General features: G+C 42.9%; 1 protein-coding gene across 1 annotated transcript in view; it reads left to right on the forward strand.

Moving 5' to 3' along the window:
- The window catches only part of LOC145414525 (hillarin-like), a 48409-nt gene extending 42311 nt beyond the window's left edge, over nucleotides 1–6098 (forward strand). The window contains exons 11-15 of the mRNA XM_080284047.1: nucleotides 134–329; nucleotides 1490–1681; nucleotides 2352–2561; nucleotides 3170–3289; nucleotides 5949–6098. Coding sequence (XP_080140173.1) covers nucleotides 134–329; nucleotides 1490–1681; nucleotides 2352–2561; nucleotides 3170–3289; nucleotides 5949–6098 — 868 coding nt within the window. The remainder of the gene's footprint in view (nucleotides 1–133; nucleotides 330–1489; nucleotides 1682–2351; nucleotides 2562–3169; nucleotides 3290–5948) is intronic.
- The last annotated feature ends 16402 nt before the right edge of the window (nucleotides 6099–22500 follow it).

Raw genomic sequence — 22500 nt, forward strand, 5'->3', positions numbered from 1 at the left:
CAATACCGTCCCCGAGCCTTTCCGGGGCGGGGACGTGTAATAAGTCTTAAGATATTTACCATGTGGAACCCGCTTCTCTACAGCCACTGATACGCCCCTGCTAATTCCTCCCCTCCTCCTCCTCCTCCTCCAGATGGCAGCTGCTGGAGTCGCCCTTGAGCCTGGAGGACTTCAACGCCCAGCCGAAGGTGATGCCGGAGTTCTGGGCGTGTGGACTGAAACTGAACAGACCCACCAAGAGCCCCGTCCTCGTCAAGCATCAGACCGAAGTGACACTGGTGGCGGAGGAGCTGGTTCGATACAAGTACAAATTTTTCCCAGCAGATCAGGTGAGAAGAGAAGAGGGTGGAGACAAAAGTGGAAGGGAGGGAAGGGAGAAGGAGGGAAGGGTAGATGGAGGAATGGAAAGAAGAGGGTGAAGGGAAAAGTAGAAGGGATGGAGAGGAGTGAGGAGGAAAGAGAAGGGGGAGAGGAGAAAAGAGGACGGAGAGAAAAATGGAAGAGAGGAGAAGGAGGATTGAAGAGAAAAGGGTAAGGAGAAGAGTAAAGTGTGTGAGGCAGAGTGAAGGAGGGGAGGGAGGCGAGGGAGGAATAGGTAGGAGGAGATGTGTAGTGGGAATAGAAAGGATGAGAGAGAGAGAGAGAGAGAGAGAGAGAGAAAGAGAGAGAGAGAGAGAGTACGGGATCATGGAGAAGGGAGAGAATAGGGAGACAAGGATAGAGAGAGGACGGAAGTGAGAAAGAGAAAGAGGGGGGAAAAGGAGGGTAGAAAGGAAGAAAGAATGAAAGAATGGAGGGATTAGGTAAAAAAATGGAAAGGGAAGGGGAGGGATGAAAGAGAGAAAAAAATGAGGGAAGGAGAGGTGGAGGGAAGAAAAGAGGGGGGGGAAAGGAGAAAGGAAGAAAAGGAGAGGAAGAGAGAAGATGTGAGAAAAGAAAAGAGGGAAAGAGTGAGGAAGAAGAGGAGTGATGAAGAGGGTGCAGATGGGAAGGGGGAACTAGTGAATGGGGAAAATAGGGCTGGGGAGATGGAATGGGGGAGGAAAGGTGAAGGGAAGAAAATGGGTGAGGGAGATGGAATGGGGGAGGAAGGGTGAAGGGGGAAAAAGGGTGAGGGAGATGGAATGGGAGAGGAAGGGTGAAGGGGGAAAAAGGGTGAGGGAGGTTAGGAAGGGTTCGTAATCTGGTTAATCCTCCAAAAACAACTCAGACACAAATTACCCAGCCTTTCCCAAAACCCCAAACACTCAGACACGCAACACCCCAGACAAAGACCCTTAAACACGTGTTGCGCCCTGGACAAACAAATATATACACACACGGCATGGAAAGTACACATAAAACACACACATGCAGCACGAGAAGTACAAACACACACACACACACACACACACACACACACACACACACACACACACACACACACACACACACACACACACACACACACGCACTCTCTCTATCTCACTTCCCCCCTTTCTTGCCCCAGGGTGAAGACGCGTGCATCAACCAATGGGTCTTCTGCACACTGAAGGAGGGAGGCGCCATGGGGTCCTTCACCATCCTACCCCCGCAGCAGATTGACTACATCCTTAAGATATACGCCGCCCTTGAGGATTCCTTGGAAGACGATGGGAGCGCCTTGGATCATGTCGTGTCCTTCCTGATCGTCTGTGAGAAGGTGGGTGATGGTGGCGATGATGATGATGATGATGATGATGATGATGGTTAAAATGACGATGATGATGATGATGATGATGATGAGTGTTAAAATGATGATGATGATGATGATGATGGTTAAAATGATGATGGTGATGATGATGATGATGATGATGGTGGTGATGATGACGTCGGTTATGATGATGATGTATGGCATGGTAGGGATTTTTTGAGGATCCTTCAAACTCCATTTAATTTGTGATAAATAATTTTCTTCTCCACTAAATTTCATCGACATACATCTAACCAAAATTTTCTCCTCAGAATCACAACCGTTCCATATACTTTTTTCCCTTCACTACGTCCCCTCCTTCTGTCCGTCTGTCTGTCTGTCTATCTCCACCTCCCCCTCCCCCTAAAAAAAGATAAGAACTGACACCATTGGCATCATCTTCATATCATACCAAAATTTTCTCCCAGGGTCTGTAAGTACCCAGTGATTTGGCTCCTTTATGACTACCCCTCTGTCTATCTGTCCGTCTATCTGTTTATCTGTATGTCTGTTTGATCTGTGTGTCTGTCTGTCCTGTCTTCCTATCCCCTTCCCCCCCCCCAAAAAAAAAGGGGGTAAAAATCGAATCCATCATCATCATCATCATCTTCCTCGCACCTAACCAAACTTTCTTCCCCAGGTTCGTAGGTACCCAATGCCGTGGCCCCTGCATGATGTAGCCTGGGGCCCCACATCACGCATGTACGAGTGTGGTCTGGACCCTGTAAACCAAGCGGGGCCCATCATCCTCACGTGGGGGGGAAAGAAGCTGGTCTACTTTGAGAAGGCGATGGACGTGATGCTCATGTTCCAGATCTTTGACGTCCATGGGGTAGAGCTCCCACATAAGGTATACTCTTTCTATCTATCTCTCCGTTATCAGTCCATCTATCTGTCTGCCTATCCATCTGTCTGTCTGTCTATCTGTAAAGGATGTGGAACCATAGCCTTGTATGATGCTAGTAACAAAGAAGTGCTATGGAATGGATATTAAACCGTGGCACTGCCTCTTTCTGCCACTGAGATATGCTAAGTATGCCAAAAAAGGACGAAAATATTGTACTGAGTCTAGGTAAAAGAGACATCATCTCCCCTACCAAACACCCCTCCAAGCACCCCTCCAATCACCCCACCAAACGCCCCTCCAATCACCCCACCAAACACCCGCCCAATCATCCCTCCAAACACCCATCCAATCACCCCTACAAAATCCATCAAACACCCCTCCAATCTCCCCATCAGGCTCCCCTTCAACCCCCTCCAATAATCGTTACAGAACCCCTCAAACTCCCTCCAATCACCCTTCATACACCCCAAATTCCCTCTCCAAACCCCTCCAATCTCCCCCAAATCCCCTCCAAACCCCTCCAACCTCCTCTAACCCCCTCCAAACCCCCTCCAAACCCCCTCCAAACCCCCTCCAGACCCCTTCTACTCACCCTCCCGTGCCTCCGTCAGGGTGTGTTGGGTCGTGAGGAGACGCACGATCACGTACGACTGGTGATCAAGCCTCCGGACATAGGTTACTACAAGCTGCTCCTGTACGGTATCCCCAAGCCACAGGTGGGTCGAAGTGGGGTATGTGTCCGAGTGAGCTTCCTTGTTCCTGCACCCCCCACACCCTTAGGTCGTAGAGTAGTGTTAGTGTGTAGTGGGTAGAGTGGTAGTGTGTAGTGGGCGTAGAGTGGTGGTAGGTAGTATGGGTAGAGTGGTAGTGTGTAGTGGGCGTAGAGTGGTGGTAGGTAGTATGGGTAGAGTGGTTGTGTGTAGTGCAGTGGAAGTAGAGTTGTGGTTGGTTGTGTGGCAGTGTTGTGTAGTTGATGGATTTGTGGTGTGTAATGTAGTAGGTAGATTGGTAGTGTGTAATGTTGTGGGTAGATATACTGTGTGTGTGGTAAGTATTCGGTAGTGTATAGAGGGGTAGTTTAGTGTGTAGGTTAGTTCTGTGTAGTGTTGTGGGTAGATTTGTATAGTGTAGTGTGGTAGTTGATAGCATGGTGGAAAAATCTGTGGAATGTATTTATTAGTGCAGTGTAGTGTAGTGTAATGTAGTGTAGTGTAGTGTAGTGCAGTGTAGTGTAGTGTAATGTAGTGTAGTGTAGTGTAGTGCAGTGTAGTGGGTGGGTTTACGTAGCCGCCGTGGTCTAGTGGGTTACGGCGCAAGCTATTGATCGAGAGGTCCAGCGTTCGATCCCACCCACGGACCAGTGGATGATAATAAGAAGGGAATCTGGTCGCAAAGGGCTACACGATCGAACCGAAGACAAAAGAGGCAACATTTGGAGAGAGAGAGAGAGAGAGAGAAGTGTAGTGTAGATTAGGGTAGTTAGTTAGTTTGCAGGGTGTAGTTGGCTATGTAGTGATGAAATAGTAATGGGTAATATAGTGTCATGTGTAGAGAAGGTGTAGTGACAGGTAGACTAATGTATAATGTAGTGGCTATTGTAGTGGGCAGTGTAGCGTACTGTAGTTCTTAGGAGGCTAGAATTGGTAGTGTGATGTGTAGTTTGTAGTGTGTAGTGTGTTTGTAGCCTAACCGCACTTAACTCTAATCTACTATTAATACAGTACAAAGGCTTAATCTATTGTCTGCAATCATCTGCTTAAAAATCAATCAGCTTTTTAACATACAAATATTGCCTTTGATGTCTAGGCTCAAGATGCACAGTTATGTTTCAGTTATATTTACACACACACACATACACACACACACACACACACACACACACACACACACACACACACACACACTCAATAACTATATAAACCAACCCATTACAAGACACACAAGTCAATACATACCCGCCAAAGACAGCTGATTCTTTATCTTCTGTGCATCTTGTGTCTGGCTCTGAGCTTCAATGACGCAGCTCTAAATTTTCAAGATTTTTGCTACAGAGAAAAGTTTTATATATAGTTTTTAAGGGATTTTTAAAACATATTTTGAGTAGAATTTTTTGCCCCTAGATTAGATTATTGACAACACTTGCTTTTAGTGTTGTCGTGTGGAGGTATGAATGGGTCTGTGTGTGTGTGTGTGTGTGTGTGTGTGTGTGTGTGTGTGTGTGTGTGTGTGTGCGTGTGTGTGTTATGGGTCAGGCTTTTTGTGTGGTGTTTTGTTGTGTGTTTACGTTTGTTTGCGAATACCTTTTGTACGTGCCCTTTGTTGCCTCATTTTTTTGTTTTCTTTGCCTATTCTTCTAAGCCGTTTGACAAATAAACAAGAAGGAGAACTCAGAGGGTGCAACATAGTAGATTTACCTCTTGGATGACCCTCAACTCATCCACCAAGTTTGGTCCAAAGCAGATCAAAATTGTTCCAGTTTTTTTTTTATCCACACAGACTCACTGATAAAACTTTGACCTTTCCCTGTGACCTTGGCCTTTGATTCCTTTATGTGTTTGATTTCTCACGGTGTTCTGTGACCGTAGTGAGCCTCTGTGTAGCGTATGCTTGCTTTTCACTCAAATTTCCCCAGACACAGCTTCATATGCCGTTTACTCTCTCGCCCATTTACACCAGTTCACATTATTATTATTATTATTATTTTTATTATTATTATTATTATTATTATTATTATTATTATTATTATCATTATTATTATTATTATTATTATTATTATTATTATCATCATTATTATTATTATTGCTTATGTCAAAAATCAAATCCCCAAATACCATCTATTTTTCTGTCTGTCACTTAAAATGCCACTCAAGACGAGAAATCCAAATCACCACCAAAGTGTATATATCACCACTTTATTTACACTATACACTACCTATCATGTGTATACCCATGTGTAGATAACGAATCAGAGTTTACCCTATCACTTACACCTTTTCCCTACACCTGTTAAAATTGTCCTGAGTTTACAAGGGCTGCAATGGCTCACCCTTTTCCCCACGATGACCGATTTTCCAAACTTTCTTGAAACCATTAGCGTCTAGAGGAATTTAGTCTTTGTAACGGGTGAGTCCTTGTACTGAAGAGGATTAGGAAAATCCCCATTAATCCCAGCAGTATGAGTGGATTTGTTCTCATTACCTGATACTAAATTTTTTCTCACTTTTAGGTAAACGAATCGTAGTGAAGGGATTTAACACAACATGGATTGATAAAAAAAAAAAAATGTATGCAGGTCTCTGTACTTCTTGGCAAAACTCCCTAAGCCTCTGATTTCCCTCCCTTATCTTATCTAATTCTTAACTCGACTTGGGTCCTTGTGCTTGTGTTAAGGTGCGGGGGCGGTGGCGACTTCCCCTGCTGGCCTCCTATCTGATCGAGTGTAAGATGAGTTTGGGACATGCAGCCAAGGAGGCGAGCTGCCATGTTGAGCAGAAGGGCAAGAAGGCGAGGAGGAAGATCAAGGTGGTGAGTAGGAGATAGCGAGAGGAGAGGAGGAGGAAAGGATGAAGAAGAGCGAAACTGGAGATGAGAGAAGAGGAAGCCAAAAGGAAGCGCAGGAAACAAGGGAGCGAGGAAGAAGAAGAGGAGCACTGAAGGTGGTTAAAGGATGAAGCGATGAAGATAGGACAAGACGAGGATGCTGAAGATGGAAAATGGAGAAGGCAGATGATATATATGAAGAAAAAAAATAGTGAAAAATGCAGAGAAAATGATAATGATGCAGAGAATTTTATAAAGATGAAGGGAAAACATAAAAGAAGGAAGTAATGCAAAGAAAAATGAGGTGCTTCAGTGATGGTTGAAAAGGAAGAGAAACTGGAACAGGAGAAAAATTTTGGCTGGATTTTCATAAGCTCAGAAGGCCCACAAACACCTTTCCCTCTGCAATTCATTTTACATACTACATCGAACTGTTATACTGTGTGTTATCATCCTGTTCTAGACATTGAATAACAAGTGCCATATGCAAAAGAACACTAGTAAGGAAGGACGGCTGGGAGCCTCCTTGGTCTACGAGATAAGACGACCGTGTGTGTGTTTTAACCTCTTCAGTCCAATGACGATTTAATTTAGATCAGGAAAGGCGTAAGAGAGAGCCCTCATTAACCTCTATAGTAATAAATATCTATCAGTCAATCAGTCAATCAATCAATCAGTCTATCAATCTATCCATCTTTCCATCTATCTATCTCTCTATCTATCTATCTATTGCCAGACGCCTTAATACCGTAAGGGGTGGCCACAAACAAATCCCCTCCACGTAGCTGTCCTCTACTTTTGACTGCCCTACCTCCAACTCACACCCCTCTCATATAACTCTCCACTCTCATCCTTGGTCTCCCCCTCCTCCTATCCCCATCCACCTCACTCACAAAACTAGCCAGTCACATTCACCATCCTCTCCACATGACCAAACCATCTCATAAGTACTCCTCCCAACACTTTCAGACACATCCACATTAACACCTCGCTGTTATATGTTTTAATAATCGTCTGTGGATCAGAGAAAGAAAATACAGAGCCACATCGTCGGACTGAAGGGGTTAAGGACTCTAATTTAGCTCCCTATGTAAAATGTAAATAGCCTAACTGTGCCACATTACCGTAAAAGACAAAGAAAAGTAGCCTCAGTTGAAGCGATCTGTATATAAACGCTTGCCAGACCCGAATGTACAGTCCTGGACAAGATTATCGCTACGTGTTTTTAAGCCAAAGAATTATGAGACTCTTACGCAATATTCTGAATACTTTGTTGGACTCCGAAGATGGCATTAAATCGTTTCAAAAGTCACTGCTCACCGTCTCGTTGTTCATCGTTCGTTCTTCATCGTAATAGGTGTATCGTTATTCATGTCATTAACTGTAAATTATAATCCTGTTAGTCTTAATAAACTCATAATTAAGATGCCAAGCTCAGAGACGAAGGTTTAATTTTAGATGTACAGAGTGATACGAAATTTGCGCCCTCTTGTCTTGTGTGTTGCGGGAACGGCTCTGGCTGCTGGTGTGGGGAAGCGCTGACGTTTTGAATGCTCCGTGTAACTAGTAATCAACCATGTAGTGAATAGATGCAGTAAATAAATAAATAAATAAATAGACAAATAGAAACAGAAGCTATTGAGAATAAAAAGGATTAAGGGAAATAATAAACGGTGCAAGGTAAACACTGAAAAGGATGGCTGAGTCGACCCCGCAACGCACGAGAATTGAGATGCGTTATGTATGGATAAACCTGGGTGATAAGGAACTCTTGTCACCACGCCAAATGTTACGTGTCGCTCCTTGTGTTCCGCTGCAAATGTTCCGTACTCTCTTGACTCTATCCTTACCTTGAATTACCTAGATTATCCTCAAAATAGCCTCTAATTTCCTCACTAAACGACCTCTATATATTTACCCAACCTTTACTATCCTTATCATCATTTACCAAGACTACCCTCAGACTACACTCTTTTTACTTTAGCTTGCCCAAACTATTCTCACCTCCATAGAAAATGGACTCATTTGAACTATCCTCTTTTTCAGGTGTAACTCATGTACTATTCGCGTTTTGTACAGGCTGTGCTACTGTCAAAAAACGTGTATGTTATTATAAGTGTGTGTCACAAGTATTCCATTAAGTTTTTGTGTTACAGTTTCAAGTATTGGTGTTGAATATTTTGATGTTGGGGATACTGAGAGGGAGATGAATGTTTTACTTACACACACACACACACACACACACACACACACACACACACACACACACACACACACACCTTAACTCACTTTCATATAAACACACCTATACGTTGGCATTACACACACACACACACACACACACACACACACACAGGATAGTTACGCAAATTCCACAAACCCCTCACACAAACCTCCACACACCGTGAAAGCATAAAATCTACACCCCATATGAACTGCAATACGAGCAACAAATATTCATGTTTGGAAAAGTTACTCGCTGGGTGAGTCGAAATTATTGCAACTCCTCTAGCCTTTGGTTCCTTCTTCCTTTCCTAATAATAATAATAATAATAATAATAATAACTCTTCCAGGTGTCATTTTCACTTTTTGCACCTGAACACTTCCCTGTGATTTCAAGACACAAACTGATTCATAAGAGCAGAAGGAAAATCGCCCAGTGCACTCAACACACATTCACTCACGCGCGTGCACCTCAATGCCCAAGTAACGTGGCTTGATGTGGCTCGTGTTAGACCAAAACCCAAAGTCGCCGCTAAACTGAGCACTCGTTACGAACATGCTACGGCGACTCGTTCGTGCGCTAATTAAAAAGTTTGGTTTCACTTCGGGCAGACCTCGCATACAGATACAGTGCTTACTTCAACAGAATATAATACATCAAAATACATAATACACAATACAATAGGACATGGTTTATACAGACTGGGGCCATATGTATGAATTTTCGTGGGGTGAAATGGTGTATATGGTTGTTCTTTTATACACTGATTTTCACCCATACGGCTACTAAACACTCAACAATGAAAGAGAAAATTTTAAAGAAAGAAAAAAAAAATGGAAGAAAAGAAAGATTAAACGAGAAAGCAGACTGATGTGGGAAATTATTAACTAGACTTGTTTATCTTGTAAATTGGTTAGTAAGCTTTATATATTTACGAAGATATTTATCCTGCACACTAATTAGGCTCCTTTATATATACGGCTTCTAAGTAGTTTAAGAAGGTAGAGTAGACGCCGAGATATCTTCTTTCGCTGGCTGAAAGAATGTCCATCTCGAGTAGATAGTGAGAGGTAGGAAAGAGAGAGAGGGGATGGGGTTATGCAGGGGAGAGATATGAAGGGGCGAGATAATAAGGATGGGGAGATGTTATAAAGAGATGATGATTATGGGGGAGGAGAGGAAGTGATTAGTTGGATAATTAGAACAGATTTATAACCATCAATCACAAGAGGTCATTATAGTAATTACGGTTGAGGACGGAGAAGGTAAGGTAAGGAAAGCGAGGGAAGGTGGGGTTAGGGGAAAGAGGGAAGGTCAGGAGAGGGAAGGAAATTTAGGGAAGGGAGGGAAGGTGGGCTTGGGACAGGGAGGAAATGTGATGGGGAAGGGGAAGGGGGATGGGTGACGACAGGGAGGGAGAGAGGGGAGTGAGAAGAGAGAGAGGGAGGGTCGATTTAGTGGGGAGAGGGATTTTGGAGGGGGTGGGGAGGAGGGAGAAGAAGGGATGAGAGAGAAAACGAACCTTGTGCCTTGGATGCAATGGTAAACTTTCCCAGATATAAAACACACACACACACACACACACACACACACACACACACACACACACACACACACACACACACACATTCTCTCCCAGACCATCACTACTCCCTTCCTTCACTTCATACACTATACATTGTCTTTAACCTCTTCAATTCGAGGACGTCTTTTCTATTTTTTTCATTAGATATAATTTTTAGAACGAAGGGGTTATAGATTTTGCATTAATTAAACCCCTTCACTATTGTACATTTTTATAAAGTTAAAATATCGTCTAGAGAGAGAAAGAATAAACTCAGAACTACATCGTCTGAGTGGATGGCTTAAGGGGGAATATTCACGTACAAATAACCACATCTCAGGTAGCACTTCATGGATTTACCTGAAGTCCTGGCAGGTGTTTCAGGATACAAAAATAAAAAATAATACATTGAAAAATAATAACACATTTGGGAAAAAAATGCATTGAAAATAATATATTGAAATAAAAAGCATAGACGTCTCTCAGGGTACAAGGTTGCGTCTAGAGTTGTGTTTAATTCTCTCTCTCTCTCTCTCTCTCTCTCTCTCTCTCTCTCTCTCTCTCTCTCTCTCTCTCTCTCTCTCTCAACCTCACTGAGGAAATATAGAACTGACAAAGATTCCCAAGATAGCCCTAATATGACATAGAAATATACACAGTTACGACAGAGTTACAAAACCACTCCTAACTGCAGCCACAACCACCTTCACCACCACCACACCACCACCGCCACCGCCATACCACCACCACCACCACCACAAACAGCCACTACAACCACCATCACCATATCAAACATTCTTAAACATTTCACCACCACCATCACCACCACAACCACAAAAACAACACCCAGTCATTAACAGCTACAAACATAATCATCATCACAACTACATCAATCACCGTCGCCACAACCACCACACCTGCAACTACAACCATCACAACCACTGCATCAACCACCACACCCACCACAACAACCACATCAGACACCACGATCACCACATCTGCCGCCACAGCCACCATTACCACATCAACTGCCACAACTACCTCAACCACATCGATCACCACAACCACACCCACCACCACCACAACCACTATCACCGCGACCACCACATCAGTACCTCCACCACCACAACCACTACAACCACCACACCCACACCCACCACCACCACCACCACATCCACCACCACCACCACTACCACCACCACACCCACACCCACCACCACCACCACCACCACATCCACCACCACAACCCTGGACAGTGACTGCACACTGGGGTAGTGAGGATTGTAGAAGGACGGCCCTGGTGGCTGGTACCTCAGAATAGAATGTCCTTGGCTCCCTAACACCTTTTCCTTAGCGATTTATTTTTGTATATGGCTGGTTAATAGCCTTTTGTATGCTGAAAATGGTGATAACGGAAGGATTTATATAACACAGAAGAGGATGGTAAGGTGTACTAAGCAAGATAAATCGCTCAGGAACAGGTGTTAGGGGGCTTCCTTAATAAACGGGAATACAGGTTCTTGTTTCTCTTGTTAAATACACCATGTTCATACACTCCCCTTCGTATTATTTATTTCCTGGCGAATGAATGTGACTCAGGTGTATAATTTAGCGTTGAATTATGAAGGAAAGAATATGGTGATGTATGTCTTCCTTCATCATCATCATCATCATCATCATCATCATCATCATCATTAATTTCATACTGATCATCATCATCATTATTATCTCATCATCATCATCATCATCATCATCATCATCATTATCATCATTATCTCATCATCATCATCATCACATCATCATCATCATCATCATTACCATCATCATCATCATCATCATCAACATCATCATCCTTCTAACACTGGTTTTCTCCAATATACTCGTAGGAGAGAGAGAGAGAGAGAGAGAGAGAGAGAGAGAGAGAGAGAGAGAGATCCTTCCCACAGCACTTCTTCGTGACCTGCATCATACTGTAAATTTCATCCCTTGGAACAGCTCAATATTCAAGAAGGAGAGATGAGCAATTTTAGGCCAAGTAAGAGGGAAAGGAGCATAGCCACACTTAACATCCACACTGACTACACCTGCCCATCAGCTAAAGAGGTAGGCAGAAAAACGTAAAAATAAATAATAATAAGATAAATAAGTAAGTAAATAAATGAGGCACTGGATTCGAGTTAAGGAAGAGGATATTCGTAGGCGCAAAGGCACAGAAATGAAAATGATTAGATGGGGACTGAATAGGGAGGCTGCCAGAGATCGAGCAGCGTGGAGAGAACCGCCATTAGGTGACCAAGACCGAAGCAGCGACACAATACGATACGAAGAGGGCACATCGAAAGCGCTATGAATTACGTTGAGCGCTTTGGTTGAGAATAGCGAACTTTGGCCCTTAATTCCAGATTCCGACAGACGATTTTCCTCAGTTCATACCTTCCCATCGCATCCAAGAGGTTTAAGGGCACGGCACACACACACACACACACACACACACACACACACACACACACACACACACACACACACACACACACACACACACACAAAACCCCTCAACAAACGAGCTCATCTAAACACACCAAGTCATCAAGACACACACACACACACACACACACACACACACACACACTACAGTCGCCACCAATAATAAAACAGAGGAGCTAAAAATAATGACGTGCGTGGCTAGCAATCGCACAGAGACGACATGAAGGCAATCAGTGTGACTCCGAGAAGCAAAACACGGGATTAGGTCTCTCTCTCTCTCTCTCTCTCTCTCTCTCTCTCTCTCTCTCTCTCTTCTGAATGGCGAAGACCTGGGAACCTTATACTGCTTATTCTTTTAGACTTCTTCTTGATATTCTTAGTCTTTCTTCTACTTTTCTTCTTCTCTCTTGGCTCAATCTCCTTTCTGCCTGTCAGTCTGTCTGTCTGTCTTCTTCTTCTTCTTCTTCTTTCTTCTTCTTCTTCTTCTTCTTCTTCTTCTTCTTCTCCTTCACTTAACCTTCCTTTCATCTTCATCCTCCTCTTTCCTCAATTTCTTCTTCTTCTTCTTCTTCTTCCTCCTCCTCCTCCTCCTCTTCCTTCTTTGTACTCCGTCATCTAACCTTCCTTTCATCCTACTCTTCCTCTTTCCTCAGTAAATTTGTCTTCCTTTCTCTCCTCCTCCTCCTCTTCTTCTTCCTCCTCTCCACCCCTCCGTCCTCCCTGCTCCTCCAAATCGGATACAACTCGAACTTGTCTCTTAAGAAATGTCTCAAAGTCACAACATCTTCATCTTGTTTCTCCCAAGACGACAATCCGACGTCTTGACCTTTCCCTTGCATTCTCACTTTGCTTGAAGAATTTTGCGATTTTCTTCCTCACCGGGAGAGTATTTTCTTTTCGTTGGTCTCTCTGTCTCTGTCTCTGTCTCTGTCTGTCTGTCTGTCTCTCTCTCTCTCTCTCTCTCTCTCTCTCTCTCTCTCTCTCTCCTCATGCACATAGTCTGCTCTCGTGATTGTCTTTTTTTTTTTTAATTTAGATTTCCTTTAAAACGTTTTGTTCTTTGTATCACACACACACACACACACACACACACACACACACACACACACACACACACACACACACACACACACACACACACACACACACCTTCCATCCCACCCACCTTCACCCCCTCCACACACACACACACACACACACACCTTCCATCCCACCCACCTTCATCCCCTCCACACACACACACACACACACACCTTCCATCCCACCCACCTTCACCCCCTCCACACACACACAACCCACAAACCCACACCTACCCACCCACAGACAACCAACCACCCAGCCACACCCACCTACCTTTTCACCCCCCACCCCCCACCCCCCAACACCCCCAAACACTCCCCACCCTCACACTCCCCCACACACTCACACACCCCACTCACCCCCACACCCACACCCACTCACTCACCCCCCACCACATCCACACCCACCAGAACAGAAAATAACCAAGTCGCCTGACGTGACAAAAAAACAAAAAGAAAGAAAAAAAAAGAAAAATTAATCTCCCTGGGCCCAAACTTTTAAGATATCTTTAAATTTTCTACTTAAGACAAAAAATTAAAGTCACTTACGACACTTCCTTAAGAAAACGGACTTACGACATTTTTTCAAACATCAAACTTGCAGGGACCTTGAGAGACGTAAAATAAATGAAGACCCGAAACAGGCTGAAGTTCGTGTTGGGAGAGAGAGAGAGAGAGAGAGAGAGAGAGAGAGAGACTGAAAACAGGACGAGAACAGGACAATAAACAAAAAATAAGGAAAATAAAAGGCAAGAGCAGTAAAGAGAGAGAGAGAGAGAGAGAGAGAGAGAGAGGGAGAGAGAAAGCAACAAAGAGTGAAAGAGAGCAATGATAAGTGGAGCGAGAAAAAAAGGAAAATAAAGAGAGTAAGAGAGGAGTAAAACAATAACAATTAGAGCGAGAAAAAGAGAAAATAAAGAGAGTAAGAGAGGCGGGAGGAAGGCAGTAAGAGGTGGAACGAGAGAGAAAACAAGAGAGTGGAGGATTGCAGCGAGAGAAAGAGAGAGAAAAAGACAGCTTAAGTGAGCAGTAACAGGCGCAGAAAGAAGAGAAAGAAAGACAGAGAGGTATCGTAAGAAGGGCTTGGAGCAGGGACGGGGTGTAGGAAGAGAAAGACAAAGAAGATAGAGGAGAAAAGTGAGTGAGAGAGAGGAGCAAGGACGGGTGGGGAAAGGGGAAGAAAAGAGGAAGAAGAAGAGGCAGAAGAAAGAGAGAGAGAGAGAGAGAGAGAGAGAGAATAACGAATGGAGTAAGCTAAATGGTTAAAATAAAAGTGGAATAATAAAGGCTGGAACAAGAAAAAGAACTAGAATTAAAGAGAGAGAGAGAGAGAGAGAGAGAATAACGAATGGAGTAAGCTAAATGGTTAAAATAAAAGTGGAATAATAAAGGCTGGAACAAGAAAAAGAACTAGAATTAAAGAGAGAGAGAGAGAGAGAGAGAGAGAGTCGTGTGGAGCGGGAAAATGGCGGTGGGGCTGGGAAGTTAAAACCCCCGCTGGGAGACGCAGATAAACGCTCACTTTCAAGGATTTACTAGCTGGGGGGGAGAAGGGGGAGGTTGGGGGAAGAGAAGGAGGGTTGGGGAGGAAGTATGTGGGGAGGAGGAAGGTTGGGAGGGTGTGTGGTGGGTGAGAGTAAGTGTGGAGAGTGAGGGTGCGTGCGGAGTGGGGCTATGTGTGGAAAGTATGGAAGTGTGTGTGTGTGTGTGTGTGTGTGTGTGTGTGTGTGTGTGTGTGTGTGTGTGTGTGTGTGTGTGTGTGTGTGTGTGTGTGTGTGTGTGTGAGAGAGAGAGAGAGAGAGAGAGAGAGAGACCAGAAAAACACATGGGGAGACAAAGTTGGCAAGGGAATGATGGTAGGGAGGAAAATAAGGGAAAATAAGTGGAAATATAAACAAGGAAACGAAAAATGTAATAGCAGCGCAGGGAAGGTAAGTAGGAAAGGGAAGTGAAGGAGAAAAGTACAGGAGAGAAATAAGGAAAGAGGGAGTGGAAGGAAGGATGATAGTAAGTGAAGGAAAGTGAGAAAGACAATAAGAAGGAAAATAATATCAATAAAGCGGGGGAGTAAAGGTGGTAGGAGGGAAACGTGAGCAAGACAAGTAGGGAAGGAAAAAGTAGGAAAGAGCAAACGAACGGGAAACAGTTTAATAAAAGTATGAGGATATTAAAGACAGCAGGGACGGAGAAAGGAGATAAGGAAAACTGAGGGATAGAAGGGATGGAAAGTAAAGAGGAAAATTCGTAAACGCAGTAAGGAAAAAGGAAGGTAATTGAGGGAATTTAATTTAAAAAAAAAGCTATCATAGTTTGCTCTTCCTCGTCCTCCTTCTCCCAAAATAGCCTTGGAGACAGATAATATATGCCGAACATGATGATATATTGGTGTATAAGTTGAAGGGCAAGAGTGGGGAGCAATGAAGGATGAGGTGGAGGGGAGGCTGGGTGAGAGAGGGAGGGGGAGTAAGATGGAAGGGAGGCTGGGTGAGGGAAGAAAAGAAGAATCTAGAAATGAGGGAGGTGGGGACGAATGCAAGGTACGAAGATGTACAGAGAAGTACAAAAGAAAGCAAACAGCAAGAGATCTTATGGTCCTTTCGAGGCTGCTTGTTACAGAGTAGACTATGGCTACAAGATCTAATTCCATGTGCTGAAGGATAAGGATAGTAAAGCAAGAAGGCTCCCCCCGCCTCCAAACCCACCTGTTAAAACTGCTAAGAAAAAGTGAGAAAAACCACAATACAGCATGGAAAAACTGACATGGAAATTTAATAGGAAAGATTCAAAAGGAAAAGTTACATTCTCTAATACTTTATCTATAAGCTACCAGTTTGAATAACCTGAAAGAGAAAGTACTAAAGTAAAATGAATAATCAAATAATGAATAAGGCTCGATATGTATGGGTATGTTGAGTTCACGGGGCGTCTGTAGACACAGCGTGGAAATTGCACAGTGCACAGTGAGGTGAGAGAAGAGGACGGAGGTGAATAAGATGATGAAGAAGAGAAGGGGAACAAGCTGAGAGAGGGGGAATGGTTGAGAGAGTGACCTAAGAGGAAGAGGAGGGTAGAGGTTGGGAGGGGGAGAGACGATCTAGCCTGGAGAGGGAAAAGAGCAATAGAGAGTGAGAATGGGAGAGGGATGGGACGGAAGGGGTGAGGCTGAATGAGGGAATGAAGGAAAAAAGAAATAATACAAACATGAGAAGAGGAAAGGTTGGGGATATGTTAAGGGAGGAGAAGGGTAAAGGGAGGGATGGGGAGGAAGGTAAAGAGGCTAGAAGGGAGGGGGGGGAGTACAGGTAAAGAGAAGAAGGGAAGGGCTGAGGGTAGGGAGTGCAAAGAGGGAGAAGAGAAATGTTAAGGGAGGGAGGGTTGGGGTGGGGAGAGCTTGAGGGAGGGGAGAGGAAGGGTGAGGACAGTTTACAGGGAAGGGGAAGGAGGGGAGGAAAGAAAAGGGAGGAAGAGAAGGGATCAGTGCAGGCTGCAGGGAAAGGAAGGGTGGAGGAGGGAGGGGGAGGGAAAGGGAGAGAGGAGGAAAGATGCGAACAACGTAGAAGAAGGGAAGGGGGGGGGGAAGATAAGTAGCTCAAGGAAGGAGGGGACAACCATGAAGAGAAAGGGAGAAGTTGGAGAGAGAGAGAGAGAGAGAGAGAGAGAGAGAGAGAGAGAGAATGTCTAGGTAAGTCAGAAGTACAAACCGAGGGAAGGGGGAACGTCGACGGGGAAGGAACGAGAAAAGGATGGAGGGGTGAAACCTGGTGAAGAGGAGGGGGAAGGGGTGTGATGGTTGTGATGGTCCACAGGTTAGGGAGAGAGGGTGGATAGAGGCCGAGGGGAGAGCATGGAGGATGTTTGAACAGGAAGAGGGGAATAGGTGAAAGGCTGGGGAAGGACGAGAGGGGAAACGATAGGGAAGGGGAGGCGTGCATACAGGAAAAGGGGAGAGGGGAAGCGAATGGGGATGGAGGAGCGGGAAAATGTTTAGGTAGGGGAGAGGAGGATGAGGCTGGGGAGGGAGGGAGGAGGCGGAGAGGTTAGGGGAGAAGAAGGGGGCGTAAGATCAGGGTAAGGGGATGGGGGAAAGGGAGAGCCAGCTGGTACAGAGCTTCGACAGGTGGTGAGGTTATTGAAGACCAGATAATGGCAGATGGACAGCCGTGGGAGAGGGCAGGTGTGGCGATGGGGTACAGGGAAGAGAAAACAGAGATGACAAGAAATTAAAGAAAATATCAAATAATACTTTAATATGAAAAAATGACTGATTGAACGGGAGAAGAGTTGAGGGGGAGAAAAACCTAGAGTGAATGAATGAAGTGATAGAATAGACAGATGAATAGTGAATAAAAAAAAAAATAGGGATGATGAGAGAAAAGTAATAGGACGGAGCAAAAGGTCTAAAACGGAAATGCTAGATAGATGTGATAAAAATAGCTGAAAATGGAGTGAGTGAGAGAGAGAGAGAGAGAGAGAGAGAGAGAGAGAGAGAGAATATATCACCTGTTTCCATACGTGTATATGAAGTCCATTAAGGTTATTTTCTCTCTCTCTCTCTCTCCCAGCAAAATTAGGCAAGTGTTTAGCGTTCTAGGACAAAGCTTCAAAAACAAACAAACCAAGCAATCTCATATAAACAACCAAGCAACCCCACACACACACACACACACACACACACACACACACACACACACACACACACACACACACACACACTGGACTGAACTGGTTAACCCCATATCAGAGGATCGCATATGACACCAAACCAAATTTTGCTTCATGGATAATACACGTCAGCATTAATTTGACGTGGCCTCTCTCTCTCTCTCTCTCTCTCTCTCTCTCTCTCTCTCTCTCTCTCTCTGAATATATCTGTCTGTTTTTCTGTGTCTGTCCCCCTCTATCTATCTATCTTTCTATCTATCTATCTATCTCTGTTTTGGTGTTTGGGTGGAATTACGATATAACGATAAATGACGTAAGTGTTATGACGCATATATATATATTTTTTCTCCTTTACTTTGATGGCCACGGCTGATGAGTATATGCAAATGACTACCCTCTCTCTCTCTCTCTCTCTCTCTCTCTCTCTCTCTCTCTCTCTCTCTCTCTCTCTCTCTCTCTCTCTCTCTCTCTCTCTCTCCAAGCTAAAATTATTCCATTTGGATGTAATTACACCAGAATGATAAAATATTTCAGTGCTTTTTCAATCGGGCGCTTGTTTGCTTTTCGGCATGTTTGGTGTGTGTGTGTGTGTGTGTGTGTGTGTGTGTGTGTGTGTGTGTGTGTGTGTGTGTGTGTGTGTGTGTGTGTGTGTGTGTGTGTGTGTGTGTGTGTGTGTGTTTTCATTACAGGCTAATTACAAGCGATGTTTTTTAGACTGTAAGAGATTTCCTGTCGGAGTCAGAGAGAAAAACGCACACACACACACACACACACACACACACACACACACACACACACACATCCTAGTGTAGGTGTTGACAAAAAATGGTTGTTCACGTGATTGCAAAAGGTATCAGATGATTTTTTTTTTAAATTTCAGAAAAGGTCATCGGTGCATGTTTTAAAGTTAATATTTTTGCAATTGAACACATGGTGGCTGTTGAAAGAAATGCTCAAAAATATATAACAGGTAAAATTCTAGACCAAAAAATATATAACAAATAAAATTTCCATTAAAAAAATGAGTGTCACAGCGACTCCATTAAGTTTTTTGGACCTGTCATTTTTTTTCGTAAAGCCTATGATGTTTTTTTTTTTTTTAGTTATATTCTTGTTGACATTAGGCCTTTTCTTTATTATTATTATTTATTTTTTTTAAAGGCCTCTCACGCTGAAGGGGTTTAGTGTGCAATGCCTTTCCTAAACTGAATGATAAAAAAAGGAAAGAACAATATCGATTCAGTATAAAAAACATAATGACAACTGTAATAATAATATTGATTATAAAATAATAATAATAATAATAATAATAATAATGATAATAATAACAACAACAACAACAACAACGAAGTAGCAACAACAAGAACAATAAAAAAAACACAAACATTACCAAAATAAAACTAGTAATATAATGACTGCAAAATAAAAACATAATATCCTCAACGCCCTCTACAAATATTAATCTCATGGCTGAATCGGTAGAGAGGCGGCCTGTAGTCCTGAAGGACCCAGGTTCGAATCCCGGCTGGGGCAGGGAGCAGTTTAAGGATTTGAATTTCATAGAAGCAGACTTTCCTGATCTACCAGATGACCCGCCGACATGTCGTAAAAATACCCCCGGCTAATACCAATACACCAGTCCTGTATGAGACAGCCCTAGCATGTATTCAATATGGACGGTGGGTGTTAGCGCCGAAGTGGTGACATGTGGAGGTGTAGGAGGACTACTGGGCCTTGGGATAGGCTACTGCCCCCGAGATATAGGCCCTGAAGCTTTGCCCAGAGTCGGACACATTAAAAAAAAAAAAAAAAAAAAAAAAAAGTAAAAGGCCAGAACCCGTAATTATAAAGGTTCTAGAGCTTAAGCTGTGCCCTGTATATGACTGCTTTCTTCACCTTCGTACATATAATAACGTAATACTTATCAAGGAGACGGTGAATATAAAGTGAAAAGCTTGATTATATTCTCTCCCTCTCCCTCCCTCCCCCTCTCTCTCTCTCTCTCTCTCTCTCTCTCTCTCTCTCTCTCTCTCTCTCTCTCTCTCTCTCTCATAAAGTTATCAAATGCTTCTCAGGTAAACTCAGGTGGGGACCACAGTGTAAAGACAAATTGAATTATTTTTGAAGGAAGGAATTATTTTTGATGATTAATTATTGCTATGGAAACTTGTAAATCATGGAAATTATTTAAGATCCTTTATGAATGTGACTCAAGATATCTCCATCCTCAAGATCTCGGCGTTAGTTGAAATCTCTCCACATAAATATAATCATCTAGAAACACAAGGTAAATACAAAATACATCATCGAACTGAAGCGATTAAGTTACAAAATCCACGTATCGATTATGTGTGATTTGAGTTGAATGGCGACTTTTCAGTGGGGTTCACTTGTGGTTCGTAATGGTTCGACTCCAGTGAAGGGGAACTCTCGTTTATCAAGTTTTCCATAACTGATACGCTTCACAAACGCCTGCCAAAAGATAGCCCGTTCACTATCAGGACTAATAAATGACGAAATAAATGGGTAAATAAATAAAAAACAAAAAAAATACTGTAAAAGTTGTGTGAAACCCTTGTTCTGTGCCTCTTAGTACATTCAGAACCTCTATCCAGCCAACTCGACCCTCTGTCAGTTGCCAAGCCTCTATACTTTTATACCTCCCTCTCTTACCCAGCATCTATAACCATTGTCCTGGTACAACCGAAACCCCCCTAGTACAGTCCAACACAAGGGATTGCAAAAATACACACACCTTCGAGGTAAATAAAAAATCTATTATATATGTGTGGAAAATTTCGTATCTATTGCCCTACTCGACTTTCGTTATCAATATTCCCTCACACTTAGCAAATGACATGGGCGGGAGTATTATAGGTTCAAATAATAACTAAATATCCGTGTCAAATACTCACCACATTTGGGCTTCACTGCATTTGCCTTTTCGTGGTGGTTGACCTGACAATTACTGCCTGAAACAAAATAAATTGCCCAGGTTAACGTACGATTTACTGTATCCATTAAAAAAAAAAAGTGATTGCGTGATTACCAACGACTTAGTCATCATTCATTATAGTTTGATTATTACACTGAAATCATAAATACTATAGGGAATATCACTTACTGTTGTTTTCTTGTGAGTATACTGTTTGGCAGTCTTAAGTAAAAGTAATCCTACACATTCCTCTTCACTGGCCAGTATCAGGGTGTATAAGCGTCCCATCCTCTAGTAGCGAGGCTTTGTATAACACCCCCTTCGATTATAGTAGAAGTAGCTTGTAGTCAGGGCCTTACTATAATCTCTGCGTGGGTATCATTCAGAGCGTTAGTATAAAGTCCCTGTATATATTTTTACACTGCACGTATTCTATCCTAAAACTTTCAAATTAGTGTTTATCGCACGGCTGTATATCGGTGCACGGCAACTAAGTTTAACCCTTTCTCCAGGTTAAGGTCACTCCTCAGTTCACTGTTTCATAAATGCTCGGAAGTGTGTTGAGCATATAAAATCAGTATTTATAGTATACATTATTTTGTTATTACTTATACCTGAAGAATTAAAGAAACCAAACTTATTTTATCATTATCATTACTTAAACAGCCCGAACGTATATACAGTTGTTTATATATTGCATCATTTCCTTAGCAATAACTAATTTCCTATGGCCACAAAATTCTCGATCCCCCAAATCCCGCTAGATTTTGTCTTGAAACAGTAAAGCGAAACATTAACCTTTACATTAATCTTATCGCCTCTATATAGCTTCATTAATAAATCGGGTATTTTGATAATAACAAAACTAAATATTTATTAAATTATATTACACTATGGCATAATCATCTTCTAGGAGATATATTTCCCTCAACGTGAGTTTCCAACGCATCTAGGGTATTAGAATAAATATAATGATATAAAAAGGTGTCAAACATGATAGTAAGGGTCATGAACAAACTACAATATGGCCAAATGCCTTAGGAGTACAAAAGGTGGCACTCTCCTTGATAAAAATAAAAATCTACTTAAATTACTGAACAAAGAATGAACAGAAAATATGTCATCACCACAACCCCCCTCCTTCCTCCCCCTCATCATCATCATCGTTGTCGCCGACATCATCATTATTTACCGACATATCATCATAATGTAAATGTTATAATCATCATCATCATCATCACAGTTTCTCAAGACGTTCATGAAATGTGTAGGACACAAATATGAGAAATTAGCAACAAGGCACGCACTGATATAGCCCCTCATCAAAGACTTTCATCCATCTTACGGGCAAAGTAACCCAGAATAAGTTACTTTACTGCCTATAGGACAGAGCCATATCTCACGAAGTAACTCACAAAATCACACCACCTTCCTACCAAGTCACGCACCATTC

This window comes from Coenobita brevimanus, chromosome 100, assembly GCF_032717465.1.
Source record: "Coenobita brevimanus isolate Jiangsu-jjx chromosome 100, ASM3271746v2, whole genome shotgun sequence".
NCBI lineage: Eukaryota > Metazoa > Arthropoda > Malacostraca > Decapoda > Coenobitidae > Coenobita > Coenobita brevimanus.